The following is an 18,851-nucleotide window of genomic DNA, read 5'->3' on the forward strand; positions in this document are numbered from 1 at the left end:
TTCTTATTTCTATTAAAGAAATTCTATCTTTTTTTCTTTTTTACATATTCATCACATATAATTTATATTTCTTTCTTATATAACCATTTAATATAAAATTATTTTATACCAGAAATTTTTAAATATTATAGATTATATATATTAACGGATAATTCAAATAAAAGTGAAATCATCAAGATACAAGAGAATTAAATACATATTACATTATGGTAAAATTCAGATTAAATACTACATAAATATTCCACTTTCACCTCTAGTATGCTCTCATAAATAATCTATTAATACATTATGAAGTGTAAAATGATCATCTTTGTCAAAAATAATAAATGCACGAAAATTAATTTATCAAATTATACGCCAAAGTTAAGATGTAAAATTAATATTATAAAATATTACATAAACATAATTAGGTATATAAAAAGATAAATTAAAAGAGTTAAATAATAATAAAAAATAATAATAAAGTAATAAAATAAGGGAGGAGATGAATCCAAATTTGGGGTGACATTATTCATCCCCATTTTGGGGGCAAAATACAGCAACATTGGAGCCAAATTTCTCCAAAAGCTGACTGCATTATAGCAAAATGCAGCAACGTTGGAGATGGCCTAACTACTAAGTGAAATATTTTTAAAGGATAGTTTAGACAAATACTATTGTAGTTAATGCTATTAAATGTCATGTTCTAAAGAGTATACAAAAACCTTAATAATACTATAGATTATAATTTATATGGACAAAAAGTAAAATCAATGAATTTAACTAAATATATATCCGAGACAAAGATAATGAATGTGTCACCACCGGATCCCGTTGCCTAATTTTAGCTCTGAAATTTAAAGAAAAGGCGAAAGAATAATTTTAACTTTATTTACGGGAAAACATTTTTTTTCATAAAGAATTAAATACTACATGCTTTTTATAAATCCGGCCGCAAATTGGTAATTTTATATGCTTTCTGGTAGCTTAACCAGCTATTAAAAAGCACTCTTATATAAACTAACATAATGTTTGGAGAAATTGTAAAATTATAACAACCTTAAAGTGATTATCCATTGACCATATCCATCATTGCACAATTGAATACCTGTGAAGAAAGTGTTACAGCAAGTCCATGTTGAAAGGGTGAAGAATATTCTTGTACAAACAAATGAAATGTACAGCAGAACAAATAAAGATTTACAACTTCAGATATACCAATTAACAACCATAACAAATAAGCTCTTAAACAATGGGGTTAGTGCATTTTTATGCATTATGGCTTCTGTTTAGCCTAAATGAACATTAGAATGATTGCAAAAAATTGTACTAAGAATCAGGATAACCGAGCTGTGTTGGTCTGAAATCACGCTGTTCTAGCCTGCCTTTTGTCTCTGAGGTATGAATTTCTGGTTGCAGGGCACGACATCTACAGTCCCAAAATCTTGAGTCCAAGTATCTCAGCTCGAGTTAAATTTCTTACGAAGTAAAAAATCTTGAAGTTTTGGTCACACCGCGGCTGAATCTGCTATAGAATGCATGTCTAGTTCAAGTCATTCTTCATCGGATCTACTTGGAGATTCTCTTCTAATCATTTGTATGAGGTCTTGAACAACTTCTGACATTGGTGGCCGGAATTCTTGTTCGGCCTGCAACAAAATATCAAAGATAGTTAATTAAAGCTATATGTGAAGGCAAAGCCTATACAACAGCTAAATAAATCTTAGTCATCCTTGGAAGGCAAAGGTAATATATCTGCTGCATCTACAAGCTTTAATTTGATGAATGTGGTATCCTCAGTAAATCGTTAGTTGATTCGGACTTTTCAAGTGTTGTTTGCTTCTACTACAACAAACCCACACTCTTCACCGGGTCACAAAGAGACTTTGAGACACCTGGGCCAGAAAACGATTTCAAAACATCAATCTTTTTAGAAAGATGGGAAGTTTCCGCTTATTGTCCTTGCAACTTTAACTATGCCTAAAAACTGGTACACTCATACTACAGATTCACAGAAGTCCTTAAACCGGTAGACACTTCAAATTCTACTGATTAATAGAGACAAAAGCGAACTGCGTAAATCTACAACTCCTATTTTGACGTAGTACAGTCCCTTTTTTTCCAGTGATAAGAAATTAACGATTTTACATGTTACAACTTTCCTTGTTTGTACCCAAAGTTTGATGAAGGAATGAAATAGTTGAGATTAGGATAAATTACTTGCTTGTAAAAAAAAGAATTTATGCGTAAATGCTTGTATAAATATTGAGAGAAAGGACAGCCTGGCTATGTGACCCATTCAGAGATCAACTGATGCCCAGAAGTAAGCGGACTGGTTTTAGTGGTCAGAGAAAGAACAAAAAGAACTCACCTGAACACAGCGGGATATTATGTCAGCAAAATGTGATAATGACTTAAGTGGGTACTTTCCCTTGAGCGAAGGATCAACCATCCTCGTCAAGGCATCAATATCATGTAGCTGAGGGATTGCCCATCTGACCAAGAATTGCTCTCCCCGACTTCGAGTTCTGAATATGGTATATACGTAATGATTAGCTGGGAGAAAAAGATGCAACAAAATTTACTCATTGGGGTGCAAATGGCTTTACCGGTCATATGACATTCTGCCTGTTAAGAGTTCCAGCATCACCACGCCAAAACTGTAAACATCACTCATAGAAGTGTAAATCCCTGACTCAAATTCTGGGGCACCATAGCCGTAGGTTGTAAGAAGTTGTCCTGACAACTGAAAATAAGTACATCATTTATACTATTTTCAAATTCTTGAAGGACATAATGCATAAAAAAAATAAGAAAAGGCAAGGTTTCAGAATCAACTATTTCTAAACAATGATTTCATCCATTTAGATTAGTCATGGTTCTTACTGCTCTACTCCAATGTCTTATTTAGAAGCACTTTAATTATCACTACACTCCTTTCTTAACTGTATATTCAGCTCACATCTTCACTTCCAGCATAAACCTGGTATTTTATTTCCCCAAGGCAAATGTTCCAATTTGTTCCACACTTGTAATACAGAATTAATATTAGGATGGGAAAGTTACCTGACTCACAGCACCTGATGATATCAGTGAAGCTAAACCACAATCAGAGACATGCACAGCCAACTCATCATCAAGGAGAAGATTGACAGACTTGAAGTTTCTGTGAATAATAGGTGGCTCACAGACCTCATGGAGATACCTTCATTGCACAAAGAGAACAAATAGTTAATACATCAGATTCAACATTTGCTCTAACGCACTTGTCAAGCAAATCTAAGATAAGACCACCTAGCAAGCCCACTCCCTAATACTTTATAGGGGGTGATGGTGTTTTCTTACAATCATCGTGTTCAACCTCCCTTGCATGAACACATGCAGTGGAAGAAGGAAATGTAGTATACAGCGACACGTGCAAAGTTTAACATATAATTATAACTACCATCTCCAACCATTCCTGTCATGTATTATGTACAAGGCAAGAAAGTTCAGGACTATAATTAGGTCGTGATTTGACCTTTTTGCAATGTTCTACTGCTAAGTTATGACTTAGTGCTGTTTGCAGAAACTTCTTATAGATCACTACCAAAAGAATCTTCACGGTTCACCACCAGATTTATTAAGAGTATTTATATATATATTATATATACATATTCGCATACTTGCATGTGTAGATATGTGTGTGTGTGTGTGTATACATACATATGTGCAGGTGTCAATAACAATTTGACTTACTCCAAGGCTCTTGCAGCTCCAAGAGCCATCCTGATCCGGGTATCCCATGAAAGAAGTTTCTTGAACTCATCATCAGAGTGCAGTGCGTCTTGTAGTGTTCCACTACCGCAATACTCATAAACCAGAAGCCTTTGACCATGCTCCGCACAATAGCCCATCAACTCGACAACGTTAGCATGACGAATTCCGTCAATCAAGTTTACAAGGTCAAGAAACTCATCATCCTTCTGTTGATTGGAAACTCTTCTGTCCAGCTTCTTGACTGCAAGTAACTGTGTAAGCATTCAGATGGTTAAGAGTCAGATGTAAAATATTGCAACCACCAAATGATTCAATTTAATGTCAGCAATGGGATGGATAGTGAGATTTTGCGTGCCAGAGAAATGCATGTACGTTACAACTAACTTATGTAGAAAATCAACACAACTGTTGTATATTCTGATTATAAGATAGTTTCTTGGTAGAAAAAGATGCATCAGTATTTGACAGATCCTGTAATACAGCAAAGGACAACTAGGGATACCAACTTAGATGACAAGCTTATACAGGTAGAATGTTGATTTTCACTTTAAATCTGATCAACTATGTTGGCTAGTGGAATAAAATACCACTTAAAGATTAATTTACAACTGAGAAAAGGAATAGGACTAAAAAGAACCACGAAACGTCCTAAAGGAAATTTATGTAACAAGAAAAACCTGATGCAGCAATTGTAGTCATTTCACTTTCACCGGAATTTATAAAATACTATTTACCCTTATAGATATGAGACTCTGGATTTCACCAGCAAACCATTTTTGCACATAATTTGATCAGTCTGACAATAATTCTTAATCAATTAAGCACTTATATACAAGAGCAGCCCACGTGATGCAACTACAGATTAAGAAGCTTCTTTAATGCTAGCAGAAGACCAGTCAAAAAGACCCCCAAAAAAGCAAGTTGAGAAGAGAAAAACTATCTAGGTTCTGGATAATCTAGCAGGGATAGGATAACACAGTTAATAATTTCGGGTATCTAATTATATTGATTTCAACCATAACTTATACCTTTCCATTTGGAAGCTCTGCCCTGTAAACAGTTCCCAGCATTCCTGATCCTATCAGATTATCTTGAGAAAAGCTGTTGGTGTATTGCTGAAGAGATGCGATTGTGTAAGATCTCACAGAAGTTAGTGGAAGTGGCCTGGTTGGAAACTTCATGGCATTATCTTCAGCAGGTGAAATTGGCTTCACAATAACTCTCTCTTGTGCAGGGGGTGGCGGTGGCGGTGGCGGTGGAGGGGGTGGAGGAGGGGGTGGTGGCGGCGCCAACAGATCAATATCAATTCTGCTTAGGTTTATCTCACCAGTATCCTTCTTTGGCACTGCACTCATGCTTTGCACATTTACCTCCTGCTCATGCTCTGGCATGGGAGCGCGAGCCGGTCTTCTTGGTTGTTGCTCTTCCTTTGGCCTTACTAGAGGAGGAGCTGTTAAACACACATGAAGTCCACTTATCATCAAAGACAGGAAAGTGAGGGATTTTATATTCATAGGTTTTTAGTTCCAAATGTTGCAAAAACAAATTTTCAGATTCGTGAAATTTTTCGGAGGGCATTTCAGATGATGATAATAGAGAATTTGGAATATTTCACTAGGATTAGAAATTGACATAATTTGAAGACACATGGATAATCACTGTAGATTTAAATGCATGCTTAGATATAAAGTCCACAGATTCAAATAAAGCCTAAATCAAAGAGAAGTAGCTTTCACTGTAAGAACTAAGGAGAAAAGTCAGACTAGGGAACACTAGCAACAATACACGGGATAAATAGTTAAGAGGTTTTAATAATTTGCAGTACCTTTCTCTACATCATGTCCAAGTTGGACCAATGAACCATTATCTCTACGATTCTCCCTGGACCCCACAAAAGGAGCTACTTCATGCCGTCTGGACCAATTACTCTCTTGCCTATCCTTAAGGCATCTTGGCAGGAAGAGCAGGATTGCTATAACCAATATTATAAATGACAAAACTGCTACAACGGATATCCAGACTACCCTTTTAATGGACTTTTTGCTTCCTTTTGAGCTGGATTCTGCAGTTGCTGTTGGTCCATCAGCCTGTTTTCCAGGTTTTCTTCCAGAAGTTGGTGGTGTCTGCGCCGGAGTTGGAGGCTTAAAAAAGGGTGGTGCTAGTCCTGCTGGAGGGGGTGCTGCTAAAGAAGTGGGCGGAGGCAAAGGAGCAGTACTACTGTTGAAAGGATTTCCATCGTTTCTGCATGACAAGAACAAAATTAGCAAATAAAAGGACAGCATTAGCCATCTGTTCGTAATCAAGGTCAATCAAAATATATATAAGACACTAGGAGTAAAAGATGAAACAACTGATATGTCATCCTTGCATGGATCAATATGTATCCCTACTAATATCGTTTAATAAATCAAATTTCCAGACAAACAAATCTAAACAACAATAGAATATAAAATTCAGACCTGTGTTCAAACATTGGGTAAAGTTTAGCCTGCAATCATATGAATATATATGACCAAAAAGCGACCATGATCCAGCTTGACAGAACTATTTAATTTATGAAATATCTCTCTTTTTCTTCTTCTTTTTTGACAGATATGAAACATCATACCATGGGTGTTATATGGTTTTGGTGCACACTACACTCCTTTAGCCCGTAAATGTCACATCTTTCCAATTTATTGTGTGGGTGCTTTTTTATCCAACTGTTAAGAATTTGAGCAGCATAATGTTAGGAATATTCTTTTCCAGGTGATGGTGCTTATGATGTCGAAATTTGGCTACTTTGCCTCATGCAATTTGAAATTATTCTTATGTTTAGTCATCAAGCTGTCGTTTATGCTGTGAGCGCACAAGCAATTCTGATCCAAGTCAGCGTCATAAACCGTTAAAACATAATCTGGATTTGCAAGGTAAAAATACTTTTCGAAATGTCACATCCCCGGTAAGTTAATTCTGTTGTGCATTTGCTAAGCAAATTTAAGTTGAAGCCTATAACTCCTAGTATTTAGTGTCACTAGAAAGTTCATAATTTGTTGTAGTTGGCCAACAAGTTAATTCCCAAAAAGCTAATTATGAAAAAATAAAAGCTCATGAACTGTTATATTGGTAATGTCATTTTCCATAAGTTTGCACCCCTCGATGACGGTCGTATATATCCTTTTCACTTATCAATAAAATGAAAACCTAAAATGTACATAGTATCAGACACATCCATAAATACTTCAATCTTCATCATCAACATGCTCTCAAATACAAGTGACAAGGGGTGGCAACTGGCGGGTCGGGTCGAATATGAGCGGGTCGAAAATGGACCATGAAAAAACAGATAAATTATCCGACCCAACCCATATTTAATACGGATAGAACCTGGGTTAACCGGTGGATAATATGGATATCCATATTATCCATGGCTTCTTGAATATGATCACTTTTGAGAGAATTCTTAGGAGTCGTTTGGTAGGATGCATTAGGTAAAATAATGCATGCATTAGCTTTGTGTATTAGTAATACTTTGTTTGGTACACTTTTTGAACCTATGCATTAGTTATACACCCTATTTGGTATTATCCTATGCATAACTAATGCATAAGAAACCATGGTATTAACAATGCAATGGGTTTTAATGCATGCATTAACTTAGTTAAAGACAAAATTGTCCTTCAAAATTTATGCTTGGTTAAAATATGCTATTATATTAATGAAAGTTTGAAATAATCCAAGAAAGTGAGAAATAAAATTATATCCCTAATAAATAAATAAATACTTAGTATATTTTTTTAAATAAATAAATATTAAATTCGATACTACAATATAGGTAGACAAATCAAATAATTTTTTTAAACCTTTTTCATATAAAAACATTCCTCAATATATGTTTCTTTTAAAAAAATAAAGTGATGGACTGGTTATGAGGGTATTTTTGTAAACAAACAATTCCTTTAGAAATTGTTCAATTCTTTAATACATCAAACCAAACAATGGATAAGAAATATGCCAGCATAACTAATGCCAGCATAACTAATGCAAGCATAACTAATACCGGCATTACTAATACACCCTATTCAGCATTATTCTTATACACTCTACCAAACGACCCCTTAGTCTACCAAACTTGAGGAACCCTCAATTTGAGTCTTTACAAATACAAAAGTTAAACTCATTAGTTACCAATAGGTTATCCATTGGTTATCCATTTTCTAAGTGGATAATTTGGTTCTTATCCATATTTGATCCGTTTTTAAAAAGTTCATTATCGAACCCATTTTTAGTGGATAATATGGGTGGATAACTGTTTTTTTTATCCATTTTGCCACCATTACAAGTGACTAATGAGACTTAAAGAACAAAGGACTCCACTGAACTGAAGTCCCTTTGCTTATCCCATGATAAAACCCATTTTCTGTAACTTTCTGTGTCAAAACAAGAAGAACAGTTTTGAAAATAGTGTTCTTCAAATTGAATAGCTTCATTTTCTAAAATGCTCTTGTTGAATAAGGTGCAGCTAACATACAGGATAGCATACTACACACCTTTCATAATACTTTTTTCTTGCTTGTTACTAAAGAATGTTGTAGTTTGGAACAAGGTTTTTCTAGCTTATAGACATTTAACAAGGTCTAGTTTGGAACAAGGTTTTTCTAGCTTATAGACATTTAACAAGGTCTTGCATGCACACACGCAAACACAAACACAGAAGTTTCTAGGAACATAAAACGTTTAAACAGATAGGTTCAGAAATTGAGAATTTGCTGACAGATTGCATTTGGTATTGCCAACCAACAAACTTAGCGTGTTACACAGAAGCCATTCTGAACTTTTCCCCTCATCCGTACTTAATGAGATGATGAAGCCTATTGAAGTCTTATCAGGAAATGCTCTCCTCTTTTGTGAAGTTCGATATTCATCAGTATGTTACTATAAGTTTATTATGGTCTGAACTGGGTAGCAAATATGAAGCTGAGTACAGATGATACATGTGCTTCAGCTTTAGAAGTGGTGAGTGTAAAGGGTAAAGGTTGTTTATGTTAATGATTGTATTCCTCCAGCTCTTATCTTCCTTAATTGTCAATAAATAACTAGCTGATCAAGGTTGTTAGCGACAACGTCGCTCAGAATTGAGAAAGAGCGTATTAACAAAAAATAAAGGGCAGCTTGTCATGTAATAATTGAACTTCAACATGGACTGTGTCCCAATAATTTCTGAATATGTGTGTAGAAGATTGCTTTGAACAAAGAGGCACAAGAATGTAATAGGCGGCCAAGAGTATGTTGTAGCTTACAAGCTGGAAGATAAAGAACAATATTAGAAGCAGAAAGTGAAATTTACTTACTTGAAATTTGGAATAGAAAACAACTTCTGAGGTATGGGCCCAGAAAACAGGTTGTTTTCCACATTCCTAGAGGGACACAAAAGATAGGGAGATATTAGAAAGATGTTATATCATTCTAAGGACCTCGAAATAACATTTGAGTTAAATATAGTTAGGAAGAGTACAAATCTGCGAGGGGAAGATCTTGTAAAACATCAAGAGTTCCAGAAAGCTGGTTATTCTGCAAACGTCTGGAGATCAAGAAATTAGCTATTTTTGGTCATAAATAACAAACCAAATTAACAAAGATGGAATTACTCACAGAGTGGTCAAGGAGGACAAGTTTCCTACTGATGACGGCAAAGCTCCGCTTAAATTGTTACTTGACAAATCACTGTCAGAATACAAATAATCCACCCTGTTATAGACAATTTAAAACATCTACGGGAATATTGAAATGCTTTTGTTTCTGTGTCATACAGATTAACCAATGCTGTAAGGCCTTGAAAGGAATCAGGAATTTCTCCACTCAGTTGATTTCCATTGAGAGACCTGAGAAAAAGAGAAGTATAACTGAGCAAAACCATGATTATGATAATGGGAAATCTAAATTATAAGCTTTAAACTCACATTGCTGACAGCTGATTTAAGGAAGATAAAGAACTAGGGATACTTCCCATCAACTCATTATCTGAAAGAAAACTGCCAAAAGGGTAAAGACTATCAAATGGTTTGCTCAAAAAGTAAAGCTGTAAAAGTTCACACCTCTCTCTATTTCTCCTTCCAGGGAAATCATAATACATACATATTCTGCAATGTAACTGGCAGATTGGATGGGAGGGTTCCGCCAATTTGATTGTTACTCAGATCTCTGCCACAAGATGTTGCCACAATTATTGACCGCACGTTACACAATAAAGGATACCTCTAAAAAGGAAACATTCACATAATATGCAGCACATGCACGCAAGACACAATCAAATGGAGTATATGTTAAAAGGAGATATATCCATGGGGGGCGTACATCGTTTGGAGAGAAGAAAATCCTGCTAAGCTATCCCCTAATTCACCTCCCAAGTTAGCAACATTCAATTTACTGCAAAGAACATGATTAGAAGGATTCACACATTATGACTTCCAAATATCCATGAAATGCTGCAGCAAATGAAAGGTAATTACATGGTTAATATATTTGTATCATTGCATACGACCCCTTGCCATTGTCCATCACACGGATCTCCACTGATACCCCACCCAGGAAGGGAAGGCGATCCCATGGCAGCATGAAAAGCATTAATTGCAGCAACTAGACCAGGAGAAAAGGAAAATGTCAAAGTTAGAAATTCAAACTTAATAAAAAAATTCTAGGCATCGATTCATGAACAAATAAGAAACTTAGAATGTGATCAATTGAAGAATGCTAACTTCACACAAACCCAAAGGACAAAGTTTACAGAAAGCAAGGTGGCATTTTAGTCGATATTTGGGATAATAAGGGCATCTGCAGAGTCCACATATCGCCCGGGGAATCCATAGCCCCCCAAAAACTTAGGTGTTAGGAGTCAATACTTGATTTCCTCTTTTTTTCCCCTTCCTTTTCTTCTAAATTAAATTAATGATAGCTTTCCATTATAATATAATTGGTAACTGCGGCGTGCAAGTTTTTCAGGAAGCTAAGTGAAGCATTCTTAAATTCATTCTTGAATATAGGAAATGGATAAAGAGGATTCATATAACCGACAATTTTTAGTAAGTCTCAGCTCCTCCCCTGAATTAAGAACCCAGTAGAGTTCAAGTTAACATCTAGCATAGCTTACGAAATCAGTCCCCCATAACCAGCATTGCCCAGAACATGAAATAAGCAGTCCTCTCCTTCTACATAATATTTTGTGAGCAATCGAAATGGGCAAAACAACTCAGAATTTAGTAAAAGTTTGTTCCTTACCATCTCCAGGGTCAGTTTCATGTGAAAGTTGAACAGCAAAAATTAACAGAAACCACACCGAGATCTCCAAATTCAAGCACCATACTACGGATCTCTTCCCACCCATTGATCCAAAGCTGTGACCTTTTTCTTCAATATACCCTTTCTTTGGAAAAACAGACTGCATAGCCAATACATAAAAGAACTTCCAATCTGGAATAAGAAGAAAAAAAAAAACATCAGTATCTTAATCAAGCCCAAAAACTAAAAAACAAACAGAAGTACAATAACAAGAACAACAACAAAGAGGAAAATGGGCATCCACAAAAGAAGTACACAAACAAATCTTGAAAAGAAACTAACTTTGAACAGTTGAAGAAGGTAAAATAGAAGTACAATAACTAGAATAAAATACCCACCATATAGTAAGTGAATTATGTGGAAATGATGAGAATGAAGCTGAGAAAAGCATCATTATTTCATATAAAAGAAGAGGCTTTTACTCTGATAATTGAACAGAAAAACAAAAAAGAAGTAAAAACTAAAGATGCAAGCAAGCATTGTATTTAACAGGGGCAAATAATCAAACACTTATTAGTTGTAAATCTGGAGAGAGAAAATTCTTTTACCTTTTGCAAATAGCTGAAAAAAAAAAAAGAAGCTAAATGTGTAAAGTTGCAAAGAGAAAATACAGTGAAGAGAGACTTCTTCACTTCTTCTTCTTCCCCACTCTTTTCTCTCTCTAAAAAAAGGACAATGTGTGTGACATTAGGACAGTGGAATTCTAATACACACATATCTGCATTTTTAAGTCCACTCGCGGATGCAACGCGTGGTTTTGTTTTTTACTTACACTGACACGTGGAATCATTGTTGTTATGTGATTAACGGTCTTATTAAGTTCAGAACGTGGTTTCTATGCGCCGGATGGAGCGTGTGACGAGATGGGTTGCTGTTTTTCTTTTTCTTAACTTAAGTGTAGTTAAAATCGGAGTTTTACAGTAAATTATTAGCAGTAAATTATAGCCGCCAATTTTGGGAAGGGGACAGAGAAAACGAAAGAAAATAAAGGAAAAAGGAAAACAAATGGAAATTGCAATAGGCTGGCAACCTATATGATTTTCTGTGCTAGCAGCTTTTCAATTATTTTCTTGATTTAGTAAATTAATTGTTTTTTGTTTGTTTTAATATACCAAATTGTAGGATCCAGAATTCCATGGTTTCATTTTTATTACTAGTACTGTAGTTGATATTTAAGTCTTATACTTCTCTACCAAATGGTCCAGGAGATATTTTATTGCTTTTTTCATTAATATGGAAAACTACTAATGATTTTCTAATTAGTCTTTAAGTTCTGAAATTTGTTTAATGTACTATGTTTGATGTATGTAAGATTGTAAGTAGGGCATGTTGAATGTTGAAAAGGATGTCGGTAGAACGTCAAAATAAAGCTCACATGGCTGCCACCATAGTTTAGGCATCTCTATTTTGACATTTTATGCTGCTGCACCAATTACTGTGCGTGCTTCAACGAAAAAACAAAAAAAATTATTTGTAAGACTTGTCCGAAATAGAGTTTTAATTTTACCGACCAGAGTTGTGGTCGAATAGTAATCATTTTTAATTAGAGGTCTCGGATTTTAATCCTAGTATAGAGTCAATTTTGTTAGGAAGTGCGTCGAACCCAATATTGATACAGTACGCAGGGTGAAAAACAAAAACAAAATTCTAATCTTATTGAAGGTCTTCAGTTATTCTGTTCTTCCCTCTTTAATCATTCATGGGCTAGACAAACACGAATTTCAGTATTATCATTCTGTAAGTGGTGAAAGAAAAGCAATCTTTTGCAACCAAAGAAAAAAACACTACTTAATTATAGGATGAGAATTTTGTGCATAATAAACAAAAGATAATGTCTTACAAGAGGTTATCCGTTTGTTTCTTTTATTATATAATAAATAAAATAATACTAATAGATATTAGTATTATTATCCATACTTATCCTTTTTTTGCCGAATCTATTTCTTACACTTTTTTTGTCAAAGCATCTTAGAATTGCATTTCCTAATTTTAAGTCTCCACTTCACTTTACTTTACCTTTTAGACCCAAGAATAATCCTTTATTCCATATAAGACTATGAAGTTCAAGAAACTGATAACTTGGTGGGCTATCTAGTTCTTTGTTTCTTGCAGATATGGAAAACAAACTTTAGTTAAAAGATAGTTAATAATTTGTTTAGTATGCTTTGTACATAATTATTTAAAGTAATTTAAAGGATAAATTCTTAATTTTCCCTTTTAGTATACCAAGTCACAAAACTATCGTTTATAATAAAAAGTAACTCAACTAGAACAATAAAAGTTCTCTAAAAAGCGGGAGTAATATTCAGTTGATATTTTTACTATATATAATAGTTACGAAATAACGATTAAATTAATGCCAAAATTTATTATATAATCCACGTATCTGAAATTATGTACATTAATATGAGCTTTTCGATATTTTATTCAATGATAATTTTTCAAAATAAGTACAAGAATAATTTCCTTTAACTAGTGTCCAAATACAAAGAAATACATATGGTTATAATCTTCTCAAAGTTGTTCGTTTTAAGTTCTTTTAATTAAATTTTTTATTGTAATCTCAAGAGGATAAGATAAGACTCTGTGTTACTTGTGGCACTTGAATTCTTTGATTGCAACTACGTACTCTGGTTGAATAGATTGGAAAGACTGAATAAACAAAGTTGACATGATTTTTTAAAGCAATGATGAAGTATTGAAATTAAATTTGCTGACTGGACTACATTACTAATAATCTTAAACAAATTAAATTAAATTAAGATGAAGTTTGGTTGGTCAATCAAGCAAATTGCTTATGCGGCTATGCTTTTAAAACATTCTCAACTTTTTATTGTCTTTTTATGTTTGTTTTCTCAATCTAACAAACTTTTTGACGAAAAGGAATATAATAAACGATAGTAAGAAAATTAAGTGAGTTAAGTATATCTATTTCTGAGCAGAATTAAGTGGCCGTTTGAATATAAAAATTGTAAAATTCTAAAAAAAGTGAACTTTTTTTTCAAGTGAAAATTGTAGTTGAAAATTAGAATTGTGTTTGGACATGAATATAATTTTGGGTTATTTTTTAAGTTTTGTGAGTGATCTGAATGAAAATTTTGAAAAATAACTTCTTGGGGTTTTTTAAATTTTCGATAAATTTCAAAATTCATCTTCAAGTAAAAATTAGAAATTTTATGGCACAAACACTTATTTCGAAAAAATATGCAAATATTCTTTATGTCCAAACGGGCTCTTAAAATCAAGTATCGGCTTTTCTTCCAATTTTTACCCTTTTATTCGTGGAAAGTGGAGAAAAGGTATTCTTTTTCTCCTTGAACTAAGCAAAATATTAATAAGTTAAAAGAAACTTAGCCTTTAAGTCAGCAGTCAACATGATTCATATTCTAACGAGAATCAAATATCAAGAAAAGAATTAAATCTCTCAGAGCATATTCTACCATTTGTAATTAAACCTATTTTATATATTTTGTAAGAGGAGAGGAGAAAGAAAAGCTACTTTTGTAAAAGCTACTGTACTTAGTTGTGGCTGTACTAAACAAAAAAATAACTTGTTGTGCCCACAATAATCCTTTTCTGGGAAATCTATTTCTTACACTTTTTGTCAAAGCATCTTAGAATTTGATTTCCTAATATTTAGGCCTATTTTCCCTTTTAGAGGCACAAGATTAATAATCCTTTATTCCATTCAAAACAATGAGCATAGGTTCTTTGCAACACTACCTGATTATAAGAAATGGATAACTTGGTTATCTTATTACACCACAAATAGTTTACTATCCAATTGTGCATTCCCTTGTGAATATTCACCAAATTTCCATTGAAATACTTTAGAACTTCTAGCCTTTTTTTTTTTTTGGTGTGGTTTAAACAAATTATTACATGGAAGAAGTGAATTATTACAAGGTAAAGAATTTTACCCGTACCAATAATGTGAAAGTTTAGGTAGCCAACTAATTATTAAACTACTGAAATTCTCTATTAATATTAGTTAATATGAAATTTAAGCTTTTCTTTATTAGATACTTTTCAAGCAAAGCAGTAGAATAATATTTTCTCTAGTACGAGTCCAGAACAAAAAATCATGGTGCTTTTAATTATATAATACAATCTTCTTAAATTAAATTATTGGTTTAACTTCTTTTTATTTAACCCAGAAAATCAGAGTTACCGTGATACAAAGCGCTATTTCTTACTTGTAGCACTTGAATTCTCGACTATACTAACTACATACTCATCCTAATACACTGGAAGTGAATAAACAATTTTGAAATTAAAGATATAATATTTAAAGCAATGGTGAAGCATAGAAGTTTGCAGTATATTCATGCTAAGCTTCTCTGAAAAAACTGAGGTAATTAAAGGTGAAATTTTGTTGGTTAATGGAACAACAATTAAGCTTTTGCCCGGTGGTTACGGCGTAAATTTATGTCATGTCCCTACTATGTACTATGTGTTAGAGGATTTTAAAACGACAGCTTGATACACTAATTTTTCGCTATGCATGGGGTCCGGGAAGGGACCTATATTTTATTTTCAAATATTCTTTAGTCTTTAATATGTACTAGTTCAATTCAATCTACTCAAACTTTTGCGAGAAAAGGGAAGAAAACCAAGATAAGTGAGTTAAAGTATTTTTATTTATGAATATAAATTTAATGGCCTTCCCCTTCTCTCTTTTTCTCTAGGGAGAAGTAGGGAAATGGACTTCTTTTTACTTGAACTGCGGAAAAAGCACATTTAAAGAAGCTTACTTCTTTAATTCAGTTACTATTATTCCTACTTCCTTCCTTACGAAGAATAGTGTACTACTACTAATTAAGAAGTGAAAGCAATAGGAATATTTTGCATTCCTTTGAAACGTTGTATATTTACATTGTATATGTACCCCTACTTATACAAAAGGGAAAAAACAAAAAGACGAAGACCTATAACCAATTCTGTCTGTACAATGGACAGCTATATTTTGTACAATTAGACATCTATATGTGAGACAAGATTAGAGGAGGAATGGTATTATCCTGATCAACAATTCTAGATTGTTCCGTAGTATTATCTTTATGTATTGATATTTTTACTGCTTGCTCAATCTGACTATGAACTTGGGCTCAAATATAAAAAAGCAGTCCAGTTGTCTCTCTTGGTCCAACAAGACTGGACCAAATATTAGCTGGCCCAAATTCTAGATACATCAGTTAGACCCTTGTGACTTCTTTTCCATAACCATTTGATCCGTACGATGAAGAGAAACACCTTTTGTGAGAACTCCGGCAAAACCTCTGTTAACACACCCCCCCCCCCCCTCAAGTTGGAACCCGGAGATCAGACTCCCAACTTGCCTAAAAAAATCCGATGAAGAGGTCCTGCCAAACTCTTTGTGAAGATATCGGCAATTTTGGCTGTAGTGGCAATCAATTTTGATATGCTTTGTTCGTTCGTGAAAAATTGGGTTTTTTGCTATGTGAATCGCAGCTTGATTGTCACAACAGACAGAGACCGGAAGCGAAGGGGAAATAGATATGTCAGCAAGAAGACGAACAATCCGTGAAAGTTCTGCTACCAAACGTCAGATAGATCGATATTCAGCTTCCGCCGAAGACAAAGAAATCACTTGTTGTTTCTTTGATTTCAAGGAGACGGGGCATCCTCCTATGCTTAAGAAGAAACCACTAACTGATCTTCGCGTATCTGAGCAAGACGCCCAATCTGCGTCACAATAACCCAAAACCTGAAATGAAGTGAGAAGAAAACTCCCAAACTTGGATCATTTCGAACATATCGAAGAGTATGTAAAGCTGCCTAATAGTGTCCAGATCTTGGAGATTGCATGTATTGGCTCAACATCTGTATAACAAAGGATAGATCTGGTCCGGTATTTGTGGGGAAATTTAGCTTCCCCAAGAGCCTCCGATAAATGGTAGGATCCGCCAAAAGCTCACCAGAATCAGCAGTAAGCTTAGTGTTTGAATCAAGCGGAGTGGAAACATCTCTTGATTGTAGAGAATCAAACTCAGAAATGAGGTGAATTGCAAATTTCCTCTGAGTCAAAATGATAGGTTTGTGTAAAAGTTCCATAAATAGAAAATAACTTGCTTCTCCTAGGTCCTTAATTCGAAATTCAGAATCAAAGAATGATTTTATCTCACTGATTTCTTCTTGATTGTTGCCCGTTAGGAGAATGTCATCAACATATAGGGCTAATATAGTCGTTAGAGTCCCAAAAGTTTTACAGAACAAGGAGTAGTCGTTGACCGAGGAGGTGAAACCTCTGGATCCTAAAGCAGAGGATAGTTGAGCATACAATTGGCGCGATGCCTGTTTCAAACCATACAGGGACTTGTGAAGACGACAGACATGGGAAGAGCTTGGAGGTGCAACTCCTGGTGGAAACTTCATAAATACCTCCTCTTCCAAGCCGCCATGTAAGAAGGCGTTATTAACATCTAACTGGTATAATTTCCATCCTTTCTTCACTGCAACTGTTAACAAACATCTGATAGTTGTCATTTTCACCACTGATGAAAATGTCTCTGTGTAGTCTATTCCCTCTCGTTGTGTATCTCCTCGTATTACTAGCCTTGCTTTGAGTCTTTCCAAACATCCATCAGATTTGACTTTAACTTTGTACACCCATTTGCAGGGAAATATTTTCCTTCCAAAAGGGAGTTGTGTCACACCTCCTTTTTACTACACCTGCAAGGGTGTAAAGGAGTTTTTTCAATTAAAGGACAATCGGAACGGGATTTATTATTAATATTTAGAGTCGCCACTTGGGAGATTAATGGTGTCCCAAGTCACCGGTTGAATCCCGATCCGAGGAAATTATGACTCTGTTAACAGTCCGCGAACCAGAAATCCGAGTAAGGAATTCTGTTAACCCGGGAGAAGGTGTTAGGCATTCCCGGGTTCCGTGGTTCTAGCACGGTCGCTCAACTGTTGTATTTGATTTTATCTGATTTCAAAACATGTCCAAACTCATGTGCTTTTATTAGTAAACCGCTTTTATTATTTTTATTTTTTATAAGAATTGCAACGTCGTGAAAATGCATCTCGAACCACGTCGCACCAGTGCACCCCTGATTGTTAACACATTTCGACTTCATTGAGATTTGAATTTGGGTCACATAAATGTGCACCCGAATTTAGGAAAGTAATATTATTAAAATACGCGCCTAAAGAGACTATCGCGTTATTATCTTTGGGGAAGGCCGTGAAATTCGCTAAATGGCCCGTCCCGAATTCTAAGTATTTTAGTATATATATTTAAAGAGAGGGCCCCGCAATTTATGCGTTCTATTTGGGCGAGGCTCATCTCATTTTATTCATTAAAGGGCAATCCTAAATCAGCTATAATTTTCTATTTTTATTTGTCTCTAATAGCACAAGTAAAGTCCTAATTACTTATCATATGTGAGAGGGCCTAGTTCTTATAATTCAATTTCAACCAACCAAGCCCAATAACTGAATGAATGAAACAGGACACCTTTCACAAGTGATTTAACACAAAATAGGCTTCATTTAGAATGACATGAGCGATTTGAGCCCATGACAAACCCACAAGCGAATTGCACAAAAACTTCACTACTCGGACATGAGCGCTAGTTTCATTTAAAAGGCTGGAGATGAAGTGGCTTTTCAGCATACAAATCGATATTATTTCAAAAAACGAGAGGTATGTATTGTTTTTTACAAAAAAACAGCAACGAACACTCACTATATAGGAGCTACAGCTAGATGATCACAGATTAAAAACAATTCAAACACAATCCAGTTAAGCTCATATGAAGGCCTACTGGAAT

General features: G+C 34.6%; 1 protein-coding gene across 5 annotated transcripts; it reads right to left on the bottom strand.

Moving 5' to 3' along the window:
* LOC109231391 (protein STRUBBELIG-RECEPTOR FAMILY 3-like) lies at positions 1,037-11,728 on the bottom strand. 5 transcript variants are annotated; one of them, XM_019397042.1, is made up of 17 exons: positions 11,601-11,728; positions 10,993-11,184; positions 10,227-10,353; positions 10,072-10,143; positions 9,853-9,918; positions 9,678-9,749; positions 9,528-9,599; positions 9,370-9,441; positions 9,233-9,298; positions 9,069-9,134; positions 5,564-5,979; positions 4,767-5,188; positions 3,718-3,989; positions 3,046-3,184; positions 2,589-2,725; positions 2,351-2,507; positions 1,037-1,628 (listed from the first exon to the last, which is right to left on the bottom strand). In XM_019397042.1, exons 2-17 carry the CDS (start codon positions 11,156-11,158, stop codon positions 1,533-1,535), a joined length of 2,418 nt encoding a protein of 805 aa, XP_019252587.1. In that variant the 5' UTR covers positions 11,159-11,184; positions 11,601-11,728; the 3' UTR covers positions 1,037-1,532. The 5 variants fall into 5 exon arrangements, with proteins under 5 accessions (XP_019252587.1, XP_019252589.1, XP_019252588.1 ...); XM_019397044.1 differs by having other exon boundaries at positions 11,664-11,725; XM_019397043.1 differs by lacking the exon at positions 11,601-11,728 and adding an exon at positions 11,391-11,528.

Source organism: Nicotiana attenuata, chromosome 8, assembly GCF_001879085.1.
Source record: "Nicotiana attenuata strain UT chromosome 8, NIATTr2, whole genome shotgun sequence".
In the NCBI taxonomy this organism is placed as follows: Eukaryota; Viridiplantae; Streptophyta; class Magnoliopsida; order Solanales; family Solanaceae; genus Nicotiana; species Nicotiana attenuata.

Coding starts and splice junctions, on each gene's coding strand:
- LOC109231391 (XM_019397042.1), bottom strand. CDS start 11,158: ATGCAGTCTGTTTTTCCAAAGAAAGGGTATATTGAAGAAAAAGGTCAC. Junction 9,135..9,232: donor GATCTTCCCCTCGCAGATTT/GTACTCTTCCTA, acceptor GTGTCCCTCTAG/GAATGTGGAAAACAACCTGT. Junction 2,508..2,588: donor GGCAGAATGTCATATGACCG/GTAAAGCCATTT, acceptor TACCATATTCAG/AACTCGAAGTCGGGGAGAGC.